This window comes from Gopherus flavomarginatus, chromosome 7, assembly GCF_025201925.1.
Source record: "Gopherus flavomarginatus isolate rGopFla2 chromosome 7, rGopFla2.mat.asm, whole genome shotgun sequence".
NCBI classification, from domain to species: domain Eukaryota; kingdom Metazoa; phylum Chordata; order Testudines; family Testudinidae; genus Gopherus; species Gopherus flavomarginatus.
Window position 1 is genome coordinate 114542270 of NC_066623.1, and position 14624 is coordinate 114556893.

General features: G+C 54.5%; 1 protein-coding gene across 3 annotated transcripts in view; it reads right to left on the bottom strand.

Moving 5' to 3' along the window:
- The window catches only part of RNF220 (ring finger protein 220), a 331783-nt gene that overhangs the window by 185471 nt on the left and 131688 nt on the right, over positions 1 to 14624 (bottom strand). The window contains exon 3 of one of the 3 annotated variants that reach the window (XM_050961155.1): positions 11119 to 11193. The exons of the other annotated variants lie outside the window; for them this stretch is intronic. Coding sequence (XP_050817112.1) covers positions 11119 to 11193 — 75 coding nt within the window. The remainder of the gene's footprint in view (positions 1 to 11118; positions 11194 to 14624) is intronic. 3 annotated transcript variants of the gene reach the window in all.

Consider the following 14624-nt stretch of genomic DNA (forward strand, 5'->3'; position numbering starts at 1 on the left):
GACCCACCTCGCGCCTGCTATTGCGCCATCCATCAGCACCGCCAGCCCCAGCAATTCCAGGGCTCTGAGCCTTGATTCCCAGGGGGTCAAGACTTTTCACAGGGAGGGATAAGTGACTTCCCTTCTGGCAAGCTGTTAGACTCTCCATTCTCTCTGCCTTCCCAGCTCAGCTGGTGGCTCTCTGCTGCAAACCTCCACCCAGCGGGAAGGCACAGCCCACGCTGTCTGGGCAGAGCTCTCCGGAGGATGGAGCCACCACAGGGATTGAACGTGAGCCCATCTCCGTGGCCTCTGGGCACGGAGGTCAAGTTAGGCAGGGAGGAGCAGCCCCACTTGAATTGTATGTAGAGAGGGAGTCAAACTGGGCGAGTAGGCCCAGCTCCAAATCTCCCCCAGATAAAGGGGTGTTTGGTCCAGAGTTCTCATTTGGCCCAGTCTAGAGCAAGAAGTTGATCACAAACCCTGAGCTTTCCCTGAGGCAGGGGCCACTGCTGAGGATAACAGATGTCCTGGTGCTGCAGCTAAGGGAGAGATGCCCCTGTTCTTTTTCAGTCAGTCTGATCAGCTCGGTGTCCCATAGGCTGACTCCCTTACCATTCCTATACTCCAGGGTGTCACCCCGGCCTCCGAGATCCCGAGCATTGCACGGGGCTCTGGGACTGGCCCAGAAGAGTCAGGAGAGCTGAGCAGCTGCAGATCCCCATGCCCAGGCTGCAGACACCCTGCAGTTCTCGGAGCCAGGTGCATTATTACATAATCTCTTATACAGCATGGCATGTTCACAAGAAGTACAGTAAGCCCAGCTAATAATAATACTGGGCACGTATGCTGCACTATTCACCCATTGGCCTGGATGTACTTTACAAAGGTGGGCAAGTATTACTGTGCCCATTACACAGATGGGGAAACTAAGGCCCAGAAAGGGCCATTGCACCATGAGTCAGTGGCAGCGCTTGGAATAGGACACAGTAATCCTCACTCCCAGCCCCTGTTCTAACCACTAGACCCTGCAAGCAGGATAAGGAAGGGAAAGATTGTGCAGGGCAGAGGAGTCGTGATTTTAACATCTTTTCTAGGAATGTCTCCACCAAGAGGTGGTGCCCTTTGAGGAATTTATGTGAGTGCCAGGTCCCCGAGCACAGGAATCCCCAGAACTGATGCCCTCTGACCTGGCACCAGTGAAAAGGTCCAAGAGCTCTGGCAGATCATGCACCTGGCTGGAGAGCGACCTGGGGTGAAGTCACACCCCAGGTTTGTGCCTGGATTCCAGAGGGTCGGGTGTCCTGTGCAGGAATCCAGAGGCGGGTGTACAGCAAACAGGATGTTACAGCACTGGAGATACCGATTTACCCTTCCAAGAGAAAGGAGGAGCCTGGGGCTCCCAGGGTCAGACTACCCCCTTGCCAGGGCCAAGTTGCTCTGCCAGTGCTGATGGTTACCCAAGGTCTCTGCAGAATGGCCCTGCAGGCCTAGGCTAAGACGAGGGTTGGTGGAGATAGGATGGCAATCACAAGAGGTGTCCGTCCCCCTCTCAACCAGAGCCAACTTCCACTCGCTATCCGGAGCTCCACAGCTCTGCTCCCCCCACAGACTTGTACTGGGCAGGGGATGGGGGTAGGGCTAAGGGGCAGCTGTAGAAGCCCAAAGGAGACACCGTGGGGCAGGGACCCTGAGTCCCTCCTGCAGGAGGTCCCTCCCTTGGCATCTCTTCCTCCTCCTCTCCCCTGGCCCCTGCAATCCCAATCCAATAACAGAAACATCTGCCTCACCTCTTCAATCAATACCCAGCTCTTAATAGTCCTGACGATTCTCAAAAAACCACGGGCATTAAATGTTAATTATATCTATTTGGATTCAAAAAATTTTATTACTCAATTTAATTATAGCCGGAGTCGTAAAAAGGTGCAGAGCAAAAGGCCTGAGAGACGCAGCAGGAGGAGGCTACAAAGGGAGCTGCTCAAAGCCCTTCTCGGCCGGCATCGACACCGACTGGTGTGGTATAGGGAGGCCGGGCGTAGGCGGTGTTTTTCCAGCACAACATGCCGGGTGCAAAGGAAGTGAGCACGGCCCGGACAGACTGCAGGGAAAACCCCTCCTAGCAGGGAAGAGACCATGGAGGCAGCATAGACTCAGTGGGCGAGGAGTGGTATTCCCACCCCAACTACGAGGAACCAGGGCTCTACCAGCAGCTCAGAAAAGGCTTCTAGGCCTGTGCCCCTCCTCAGTGCCAGCCCCTCGTCTGGGAGCGGGAAAGGGCTGAGCCGCACAGCTGCACAGCGTGGTCACGCTGGGGGCAGCAGGGCAGGTACCCCAGGTAGCCGAGGCTGGGCCTGCACCAAGCCCGGGGGCCTCTCATTTACTGCTTTCCTTTTCCCGTAAAACTGAAAGGGGAAGGTGCACCCTTTAATCGCTGCCTCCAGGGCCCCGCCCGAAACCACCCAGAGCCTGAGCGAAGGCTAGGGGTTAATGCTCCTTCCGACACCTCTTTATGATTCATGGGCCTGACCTTGAGCTATAAACTGCTCAACCTCCCTGCCACGCGGGCAGTATTTACAGCCCGCAGGGGCCGGCACACACACGGCTGTAGAGACGGGCGCACGCTGCCATGCACATACACACAAACACCCACCGGCACACACACAGAGAGGCATGTCCACACCCATACACCCCGGGACATACAAACACCCAGATGTGAACATACAAACACACGTGCACACATGCTGCAGTGCCTGCAGAAGAGCCGTGGGAGCCATGCTGGACAAGGGGAGGGTAACGTAGAGATCTCCCCCTGCCTGCTGCTATGGGGTGAACCCAGCAGGACAGAGGGGAAGGGGCTCTGGCCACTGGCAAAGCAGTGACGCTGCCAACTTGGGGAAGGGAACAGGCCCCCTTAACTCTCTAACTATCAACATGGGAGCTGACCCCCTTGCTCGGAGTCTCTCCTGTCCCCAAGCTAACTGGCCCCCGCTCTCTGAAACCCAGTGCCCTCTCACTTCTCTCTGCAAGCCCATTGTACAGGCGCTGCTCTGATTACCGGGGTGGGGGCAAAGTCCGTATACCCAATGCCCTCAAGTCTGGCCAGGTTTTGTCTCTTTCGTTCAGCTCTCAGCACCATCATGCCAGTGGCCACGGAGTTCATCCGGCTGCGTTCCCAGCAGGGACTTTACTCGTTGGGGGGAAACTGAAACCTCCTCTGCATTCAGATCTGCAGGATCAAAGGCTGGTGACACATCACCAGTCTGGGTACAGCTGGGGAGGGCGTGTTAGCGTGCCGGCCAGGAGCGGAGTTCAGGTAACTAGAACCCTAACTAACCTCGTTGCTCCAGCTTGGACACTAGGGCTGTGTTACTGCACTAGAACTGAACAACCTCTGTCCCCTTGGGAGAGACACAGGAGCTCCCACTGGTGTGTCCGCCTAGGACTTCTCATGGGTATTCCAGTCGCTAGGATGCTAAACAGGAAGGAGGTCAGCTTCACAGAGCTCCAGGCATACTCAAGGTATCTTCAAAACAGGACAGAAGTGTTGTCTAGTGGTTTGAGCAGCCAGGAGCCCTAGGCTCTACTCCCAGCTCTGCCAGTGATTCATTACATGACCTTGGGCAGGTTATGTCCCCTCTTTATGCCTCAGTTTCCCCATCAATATAATGGAGAGAATAAAACCAACCCACCTCGCATTGGGGGGGTCAGGAGGCTAGGAATAATAATTGTAATTATTAATATTAGATCTTGTGTTAGTGAGTTAGGGAACGTTGCCCAGGTTCAAAAAGTGCCTGGGGTACTTTAACTTCCACTGCCCACAGTGCCCCTGGCAGGGCCACACCAACTCTCTGCACAATCCCGAGTGGGGGACCAAACTCAGAACTTCCCAGCGGAGAAGTGACCACTTGAGATCAGCGTGAGAGGTAACAGCCAACCACCCCAGCCAAAAGCCCAGAAAACTGGGTGACGTATTGCTAAGAAAATCATCCCTCACTTTTTGTGTGATGTTTACAGGTTGTTGGAGGTGATTTTTTGGTTGGTTTTGTTTTGTTTTCCCCTCCTTACAAAACAAAAGAGGGAAAACCCGCCCTTATCTCGGAAAGCAGAGTTCAGGAAAAAGCTACTGGTCTTCTGGACTCAGTAAGTCCCCTCGGTAGCCTTGCTTGTCATCTAGGATTTATCAGCCCAACACAGATCGGGTATAATGTGCCATATAACTAGTGCATAAACAAACTTCAGCATGATAAATGCCTTGCTTTGAAGCCATAAAGTTATTAGCTAGTGGCTGTTAGCTACCGCTTAGCATGGGGCACGTTCTTTCCGTTAACCCTTGACTGCCCACCCTGCACTTACCAATCTGCCGGCCCTGAGGAGGTCTCCGAGTCTGGAGCGGGGGTGGGGGACCGCTGTGAGACTAAATGTGGTGAAAAGACCCTCACTTGGCCATGCAAACCTGCTGCCAGGTTTGGCTGGGACAGATGCCCTGTGCAGAGACTTATCGGTGCACTTTGTACCTGCCGAGGGAAAAGGTGGAAGACTGAAAGGAGGAAAGCAGTGCCGGGAAATGAAGCCCTGAAGAAGCTGACGTCCCGATGCGCCTCTCACCTTTCTCCTGCAGCCCCAAGGAAGCTGGTGGAGAGGGGAGGCCTAGGCTGTAACTCAGCTCTGGTCTGGAATCCAAACTGACCCACACATGGAGAACAGGTGGCTTTTCAGGTGGCTCTGTCCGGGTTTAATCCCCATTACTCCCAGCCAAATAACAGTGACCTCTCGACACTCACGGCCTTCTGCTTCCGAAGCGCATCACAGACATTAACCAGCAGAGCCCAGAAAACCGCTGTCCGCACCCCTGATCAGACAGAGACACCCTCACACTGATTCCCCAGCAGTCAACCCTTTGGTCAGCTCGCTGTGTCTCCCCACAGGCAAGGGAGAGGCGCAGACAGGAGACACAAGGACGAAGGGACAGCGGGGGGCAAGGAGGCCAGGTTCTCTCTCCAGCTCGACCATGATTTCCATTAAGAGAAGCGCTGATGAGGTCTCTTAAGCAGAAGGGCCCTAAATCACGGCTCTTCTTCTTTGGATCAGCTGGAAATGGCCAGGAGACAAAGTCACACTAGACTTTAAAAATCCCCACGGTTAGCAGCACCAGGGCAGCGCTCCCAGGAGGGATGCTGATCCAGAGCAGCACAGGCCTAGATGGTTAAAATGCCTGTGGCCCCTGGGGGTGTAGTGGAAACAGCTGCATTCAGTGAACCTGCATGCTCAGCCCTCGAGTCACTCCATGGCCGTGGAGACCTTGAGGCTGGCCAGGAACTGCTCCACTGGCCTTCCCTTCCTCGCTGGCTGCTTAATCCAAGGGCGAATGAACTGCAGAGTGAGGATGTGGGTGGAAGCCACTTGTGGGGATCCCTTGTCAAATGGGAACTCCTCAACTCCCAGGCCACTTCTTGACCCCAGTGGCTGGGCGTGGGGAGGGAGATATCCTAGCTGCTCTTTGGAACGAGTTCTCCATTGGGCCCAATGCAGCTCTGCAAAGCACAGAGAGTGGAGGTACTTTTCTGGGCACCCTGTCAGCTGACCGCAGACCCATGCGTCCAGAGCACAGCCCACAGCCTGGATGGAAATCCCCACTGGGAGTTCCTGACACGCAGAGTTCAAGTCGTCCGACCCAGGCTCAAGCCACCACTGTAAAGGAATGGGCAGGTGGGGGTAGGGGGAGAATCCCATTCAAGGGACTTCCTGTCCCATCCTGCACTCAGACCCTGCCCCACTATTGAAGAGCATCAACATTTAGTAGCTAGGGCACTTAACCGGGCATCAGGACACCTGGGTTCTAGTCGCTGGTCTACCCGACTGTCGCATTCCCTTTGCCCTGGTCTGTTTCGACTGGAAGTTCTTTGGGGCAGGGACTCTCCCTTACTGTGCACGTAGCCAGTGAGGCCCCAGATCTTGGTTTGGGGCTTTTAGGTGCTATTGTCATACCAAGAGCAGCCATGGAGGTACAGCAGCAAGGTATTTAAAAAACCCGAACTTTTCAGACTCCCTAGCAACTGACCAACTGCTCCCTGGTTTCATTTTTTTTTTCTTTTCTGCTGGAGCAATAAAAAAGGAAAAATCAACATCCAAATGATCTTGTTTATGGTGACTAAATAAGCTGCATGTGCTTAATCCGTTAGAGTTTAATGAATTTACGACTTGCTCTGGAATTTGACAAGGGCCGTAAAAGAGTAATTAACATTTATCAGTGTGTTTTTTACACACATCCCCACCTTCCTCCCCGACTCGAAGCGGCATTGAGTATCGAGGGGGGATATAAAAGAGATCAATTAATTTTTAATAATCTCGGGGAAAGATTGTAGAGTTGAGGTATGAACTCAGGGAGTGTCAATAAATGTGCCAAAGGTTGGCCTGGTATCTGGGCTTTCTACCACCCCCCTTCTTCACATGCTGTTCAGAGGGATGTAGATGGCAGTGGGGGCAGGGAGTGGGGAGACAGACTGCAACTTCTATCACCATGTCTGGGCTTGATTCCCTGCTCCTTCGCCATTTATCACAGTGCGCAGCGGCCAATTTATCATCTCATTCAACACATGCTCCCTACCCCAGCTGCTCCAGGGACAAACCTCTGTGCCCCCAGGATGTGAGGGAGAAAGCAAAGGGTCTCACTGCCTTTGCTCATTTAATGCAGCAAGGGGGGCAGTTTGAAGGGAAAATACAAACTCCACCCACAATCCCAAACTCAGCCCACAGTCTCAGAGTAGTTGAACATTTCTGCTAAAATGATCAGAGTTATTAAAAATGTCAGTGCTGCTACAGTCTTCATGATCGTTAACTGTAGAAATATTCCACAACATAAGCATTATTACACAGCCATCATTAGGGTTCAGAGTTAACAACATTGAGCTGACTGGGAGATGTTTACACCTCACTTCTGATCCAATCCTTGGCAATGCTGAGCATCCTCAGCTTCCCTGGGACTGTTCTGCTACAGCAGAGGCGGGGTGCCAGACAGGATGGGCGACTGCTCTGTTCCTGTGCAGCAAGGGGCAAGACAGTGGAGGAGATGGACCATTGGTCTGCTGTGGGCTACTCTGACCTTCTGATACCCAAATATCCCACCTCGAACAGGGCAAGCCCTGCATTAGAATCCTCTCCGCCCCAGGCTGGAGGGCTGCTCGGCACACCCAGGACATCCTGGTGGAAGCTGCTGCTCAGAGCAGGGTGGTGATTCAGGAGCTGCTCGAGGGGTCATCAGGACTCCATTCCCACACCAGCTTCCTGCACCAAGCCTGGGCCAAGCCAGGGAATCTGCAATCCAGGCAGCCTTTGGAGCAGCTCAGCTCTGAGCCCGAAGCACAAGGCTCTTGTGTGTGTGTGTGTATGTGAGTGTGTATGCGCTAGTCCCCCCCCCCCCCCCGTGTGGGGAGGGAGTGGAAGGGCCCTCTGTGTATGCGGGGGAGAGAGAGAGAAAAGGGCCTGTGCCTGGTCTGTGGGGCAGAGGGTCCTGGAGACCCACAAACAAATGCTCGGGATGATGAATTCCCAAGAGGCCTGAGACTGTCCGGGCATCTGCTCTGGACAGAAACAAATTTTCCCTGTCGAATGTAATGACCCAGAAATAAGCAATGAAGTGGGGTCTGGAGCCAGGGGGTCTGGAGCATCTCTCCCCTGGCTGCACCCGGCCCGAGCACAGAGCTGCATGAGCAGCCTCACCCCGTCCCGCTGCTTGGACGACTCAGTGCCAGGAACTGCACCCACGGGCCACTCAATGGAGTAGATGAGCACTTGGGACCTGATGCTGGGCAGGTGTCTAAATTCAGCTCCCTCCTGTCTAACTGGATGGGCGTGGGACAGGGGGGCTGGGCGGGAAGGAAGGCCAGGCAAAGTGGAAGATAAAAAGCGCACCCCTGGCCCGACCCCTAAGGCCAACTGGGGGACTGCGTGGGCTCGGTGGGATGCTCTGCTCAGCCCCTCTCTGCCTGCGGGGCCCCTGCGGTGGGAGGCTATGACTGAAGCCTGCCCAGGTTCACAGGAGAGACAAGGAGCTAATCTCCTTTATTGGATCGGTTTCTGCTGGGGAGCGAGACAAGCTTGCGAGCTACACAGAGCTCTCCTCCAGGTCTCTCTCACTAACCAAAGCTGCTCCAGTAAAAGAGATCACCTCACCCAGGTTGTCTCGCTAATATCCTGCCCCCAACACGGCTCCAACAACGCTTCAAACAACTGCTTGACACTGGACGGTCCTGAGACCCCCGGCAGGGTTCCCAGCTCTGGGAAGTGCTGGCAAAGCTCCTGGAACAGGGGGTGGCCCTAGCGCAGTGACCCGACAGTGTGCAGCAGCCTCGGCCGCTCGTGGGGAGCAGAGCAGAGACACCGTGCAGGGGAGAGGGAGCTCAGCTGGCAGGAGGCCCCTTCGATGCATCAAAGCTCTTGGGGAGCAGTGGCAGAAAGCCCTCGCTCCTTGGCTTCCTGATGGGAGAGGGCTAGCCCCCAGCAGCCTCTCAGGGCCAGGCTGCTCTCGGGCCTGCCTCAGACAAGGAACCAGCTGAAGGTGGCTGGGCCTTGCTCACCAGGGGAAGTGCCCGCCGTGGTAGGCAGCCGACCCCACTCATCGTAGACGGGAAGGGATGATAAAGATGACCGCTCAGGCTCCCAGGGTGAGAAGGGTGTCAGGTTCCAGAGGATGGTTTCCTGAGCAGGGCCCAGAGAAGGGGCGAGAGACTCCCTGGCCCTGGGGAGGAGACATTAACAGCTCAGCACCATGCTCTGCCCTACTCTAGGGCCTTCCTTGTGCAGAGCTCCAAGTGCTCTAGGGAACCTGATGATTCCATTCCACAGAGGGGGAAACTGAGGCACGGAGGGATGATGGGATTTGCTCAAGGTCATACAGGGAGTCAGTGGCAGAGACAGGAATAGCCGTAGTAGACCTAACACTGGCTCCACTGCTGCCATCTCTAGAGACCCCTGCCTCCCAGCATGGGGTTCTCTGTGCTGCATTAGCCCAGCTTTTATTAGTGAGAGTTGCAGGCTAAGATGTCCCTGGCGGCACCCAAAGCCCACCTGGTGGAAGGATCAGCACAGCTTTCATTCCTGTTCATTGCTCAGTGGCTACTTGAGGATGGAGAGCGCTTGTCTAGTGATTAGCACACAGCACTGGCTGCAAAGAGCTCAGGACTTATGTGAGCAGCTCACGGCCCCGCTCTGTGCCTCAGTTTCCCCATCTGTAAAATGGAGATAACAGTACTGATCCATTCCCCAGAGGTGCGTTGGGAGGTCATTATCTGACCCATCAGGGGCTGTGTGACTGGCTAAACAGGGCACGACAGGCCCACTTGCCACTGCTACACCTCTGGCTGCCGCTACGTCCTGGCAATGGCTGCTGTTAGCAAGGAGAATCTGCTCACTCCTGCCTGCAAGGGCTCAGCTGTTTCTGTGTCAGTCTGTTTAAACTTCGTCTCCTCCCTCGGAGACCCCAGAGACCTTGAGCTGGTGGGTGGGATCCCAGTGTCTCTGGGATTCATCACAGCATCTCCAGAGCTTATTGAAACACACTTCGGACAAGGCACCCAAAGGAGAGGAAGCCTGATGGAGTGGGTTAGAGCAGGGAACCGGGAGCTCCTACTCTCAGCTTGGGAGGAGAGTGGGTTCCAGTGATTAGAGCAGGGGAGAGGGCTGGGAGCTAGGACTTCTGAGCTCCATCCCCAGCTCAAGGAAGAACGTCAGTCTAGTGATTATCGCAAGTGGGGCCAGGAGCCACAACTTTTGGATGCTAGTCCTGATGTGCAGCCTTGGCCACCTTACTTCTCCTCTTTGTGCCTCAGTTTCTCCCATCAGGACTATGGAGATAATGATACTGCCCCAGCCAGCCAATGGCCCATTGAGGCTCCCCACTGTGAAAGCTCCACTCAGGACATGTGAGTTCAAAAGGCCACAGACAACCCCGTGAGCAGGGGGAATTGTCGAGTCACGCTGAGCACTGGCCATGTTCTTAGGGTTTCAATTGGAACAGTGGGGTCACAGAGCCAGGAAGAGGACAGGTGTTTTGCTGCTGGGGTTGGAAGCAGGGTCTGCCCTCCTGCAGACTGCTAAGAGCCACCCTGATCTCTCCTGCCTGATCCCTCTTGTTGCTGGTTCCTGGCTGACACCTCAGGGTGGGGGAGGCGGGGGCCTGTGGACTGCACCAGGAGCGAGAACCCCAAGGGAGCTGGAAGGGGGGATCTGGGGGAACCCTTTGTGATCACTGGAGGGAACAGAAGCGACGACGAAGGTGGCATTCCCTGGGGAGCAGACGCGGGTCGTGCTCCCAGAGGGAAAGTGCAGAGAAGGGAAATAGAACAAGGACGCCAGCATTCCGGGCACAAAGGGTGGCTCATGGCCCTGGCACTGGCTCGGGTCAGAGGAGAGCTGGGCTCTGTTCTTGGCTCTGCTGCAGATCCCACGATGGCCTGGGGCAAACCGTGTCCACCCATGAAATGGGGCTGCCTTCCTGCCTGGCGCCATGGCTGGAGGCCGGGGGTCAGACTCCATTCCTTGATGGCGGAGGAGTGGTTAGATGCTACAGGAATTCCCAAGATTTAAGAGGATTCGGACACAATAAAATGAATAGAAGTGCTGCGATGAACCCCTCTGTGTCTGTCCTTGCACACGGTAACAGAGAACACTATTCAGATGTATTTTTAGTTTGGTCTCTTTCTGTTTCCCGTGTCTACCAGGCAACTAAGACAATGTTAAAACTAATAAACTCCTGCCCAGTCATTTTGTAGGGTTCTTTGACTCCAGACATATTAGGATTTTGGTCATGCTTTAATTATGGTTCCCTTTAAAGTCATTTACAAAGGGTGAATAGATGATATTACAGGCGTGTTACAGATAGGAGCAGCATGTGTGATATGTGGCTATAAGTATAGGAGTAGAAGCTGCCATAGTGAGTGATAAGCTATGATTATAACAAACCTATGACCTCTTGGACTCTCTAACGACAGATTAACCATTAATTAAAATGGCTATTAATCATTATTAACCCCTTATAAGCTAGTTATAAACAGAAGTACAACCAGGAAGTGTCTCTTTCTTTCTTACTTTTTTCAAGTTTGTCTAAATAACAAGAAGAAGAAGAATAAAATAATGAAAACTTACAGAGGGGCAGAGTTAAAACCATACGGTGGGTGGTGGTCGCAGATGCTTGTGGCCCTCTTTGGCTGTCGCTTCTATCTGGCAATCAATTGACAAGAAATTGAGATTATGAAATATTGCGACTGTGACCGGAGGAGGAGAGTTTAGTTCCCAAGTTCAAGGAGGAACTGCCACTCCCATTTGGAATAATTAAAAATTAACATCAGCTATTTTGAAAAGGAGCGAAAGGGTTCCCTAGTTATTAACTGTGCCTGCCGGGGAGCCAATGTCCACTGCACATATGGGACTTCTGGGAAACGAAACATTTCCCCAATGCACAAATCCCATTGACTTTCACAGGTGCCCAGCCAGCATTTGTGGCTGCAAAAATCTATGCGAATCCTTCCAAGATTAAAGAGATGTCCCAGCATTAGGTCTCCTTAGCAATGTCATCAGAGAGCTGGGTGGGCACAGAGCTAGGAGAGAGATGGGGGGCGAGAGACAGATCTAACGAAATTTGGAGGAGAGCAGAAGTGTGGGGTTAGGCTGGTTGGTGTTACCTCTCTCTCCCTGTTGGGCTAAGTGGGGTCAGACCCTCAGACCCCTCATCTCCATCCATTCCTGGGTGGGCTGGGCCCTGCTTGAGTGTGGGGCATGGAACTGGAAGCATGACCGTGCATGGTGGCAGGAGTGCAGCATGCATGTGACCCTGTGTGCGAAGCCTGTTGCGTAATAGCCCTGGGGGGCTCACTTCCTGAGCCCTTGAACCGTTGAAGCCTCAGAAACCACCAAGTCCCAGTTGGGTTAGGAACTGCCGTGGGGCCTGTGCTTCCTGCAGGTGCCCTGGGCCCATGAATCACACCTTGTCAGGGATCTGGGCCTGGGGCCGTGCAACTGCCAGCTGGAGCGAAGAGGAACAGAGCTGTGTGCAGCTGCCCAGCACGCGGCCCATTGCTGCTCTGGGTCTCTTCCGAGGTGGGCTCTCCAGCCAGGCCAAGGAAGGGTTAAGCAGGCATTAATCACGCTCTCTGAGAGACGTTTCAAAGCCTCTTCCAAATATTATAAAAAATGTCTTTAATCATCTAATTGCGTGAACTCCACTCGTGATGGATGGGGAGATTTCTCCTCTCTCCTCCTGATCCGAACAGATGAGGCTGAAGAGCCCCTGCTCTTGGGGGGTTATGGGGGGGGGGAGAAAAGGACGTTTCTCAACCTCCCACCAGAGCAGTTATAAATATGAGGTCATACAGCGAGAGATGATAACGCATTAAGGGCTCTTGAGATATTAGTCTGTCAGCCTCGTTAGACAGAGCTATTTGGGGCTGACTGCATAATTAGAGGCTGGGGTACCCATAACTCACTGGTGTTTATATGGCAGGAAGGGGCTTCACTTACCATCACCCTTTGCACACTAAGTCATCTTGCAGCAGGCATCAAACTCCTCTCCCCTCCGCAAAAACCATCAGATTCTCTGCTCCCCTGGAACAGCCACTCCTCTGCCCCACCTCGAGGAAGACACTCCTCCATCAGACTTTGCCCTTCCAGTAATCGCCTGGGGCTCCGCATCTTCAATGCACTGCACAAACATTCCTTCTCACAACTCACCCATCTACAGGTGGGGAAACCAAGGCCCAAGGAGGGGCAGGGCCCACACGTACCCAGGGAGTTTGTATCAGAGCCAGGAGGAGAACCCAGGACTCCTGAGGCCAAGCCCCTGTGGCTCACCCACCAGGTGAACTGTCAGGAGGACACATGGGAACAGCGAGGAAATCCCCAGCAGTACATAAGAGAAATTCCCCACCTCAGCTCTGGATGATACGACCCACTAGGAAAATGTACCCCCCGCTCCAGGCCTCAAACAGATGCCTGAAGTCACCATCTCCAAAGGCCTCACAAAGTGGGCTGATTTGCCTCGCTGCCCCATGTGTGTGACCTGAAGGCAGCTTCAGACTGCGACCCACAGCGATTCCCTGGGCATGGCTGGGCAGGGTAGCACAGGGACTAGCTGGAGGGGTGGGCACTCAGATCCCACATGGATAGGCATCGTATGGGAACCGGAACAGAAGAGAAGGAACTCACCGAAAATAGTATATAATGGCTCTCAGTCCTTACCCAGAGCCTGCTGCTATCCCAGCCCTTAGCATCACACTTACATCGCTTTGCCAGTGCCCCTCAATCCCGACCTGCACCTTTCCCCCACCCTCAGCCACGCTCGGCTGCCCAGGATGCTCACTTGTGTGGACAAATCTCTCTGAGGAGCTGGGTTGAGACTCATCAAACTCACTGTAACCACAACGAAGTTCAACCACAGCTCTGCAGAAGTGAAAGCCTGGTGCATTCAGCACTGCACCGAGGGTCTCCCACCCAGACTAGGGATGAGGCCTAGAGGACTCTGAGTGCCCCCGAGCTGACAGGCCCAAGTGCTAAGAGGAGTTTGCCATGCAAGCCACGCGAAGGAGGGTGACCGTGGAGGAGCTGGGCATCCTGAATTTGCCCAGGCTTCTCCTCTCCACTCTCGCCGGGCAGCAGAGCTCCCCGGAGGATCAGCCCAAGGGACACTTCAAAACCAGCGCAGTGGAAAATAAAACAAGTGAAACAGGGAAGAGGTGCGTTTTCATTCTGGGTCCATGCAGAGGCAGGGCACCGCGCGGCGAGGAACAGAGACTGCAAAGCACACGGGCAGAGAGGACTCTGACAAAGCTCCGTCCCAGCCCCCCACCCCGGGGATAATGCACAGACATTCACACTGCCAGGCTCCCGACATGAGCCGTACGTACAGAGAAGGAAGCTAAGGTGCAGGGAGGTGAAGTGATGTGGCCAAGGTCACTGGGACTCCAGCGGCAGGGCTGGGATGAGAGCTCTCACAGCTCTTCTCATCAGCTAGGCCGTGGAGGGGCCGGCATGGCCGTTTCACAGGTCTGGGCTGAAGAATGGAAGACACCTGATGTCTCTTGGGAGCTGCTGGATGGACAAACTAGGAGGAAAACACAGGGGCCAAACACACGCGTGATCTCACTTTGCTGGCATCACTGAGCCAGTTTTCTGCTTGCAGTGACCTCTCTGAAGCCAACAGAGTGACCCAGCACAGCTGCTCAGGAGACGGGCGCAGGCTGGGGATAGAACTCCCACCCGGCCCCAGGACAATCCGCCGCTTTGTAGGCACAGCTAAATAGCGCTGACGTCACCCAGCGGAGGGCAGTCGGACCTCCTGTGAACTCAACATGGAGAGGCAATGTTCCCCTGAGACTGCTGAACTGGAGTGGGAGATGGGGCCAGCACCTGCCCTCTTTCAATCGGAACACGGCCCAGCTGTTACCCTCCCATCCCCGCCTGAGGCCTCTGGCACTACTGTCGTGGAAATGATAAGCGAGGTGCGTGACAGCACCCTCTAGTGGCTGCTCCACGGAGAGGATACAGGACCTGCTACTAGTGCGGACAGAGGGAGATCCCTGTTACCTGGAGAAGCGGCAGCCTGTGCGTTTGGAGCGGCAGGGACCACGCTGACACTGCTCAATTTCCAGCCCTACTCA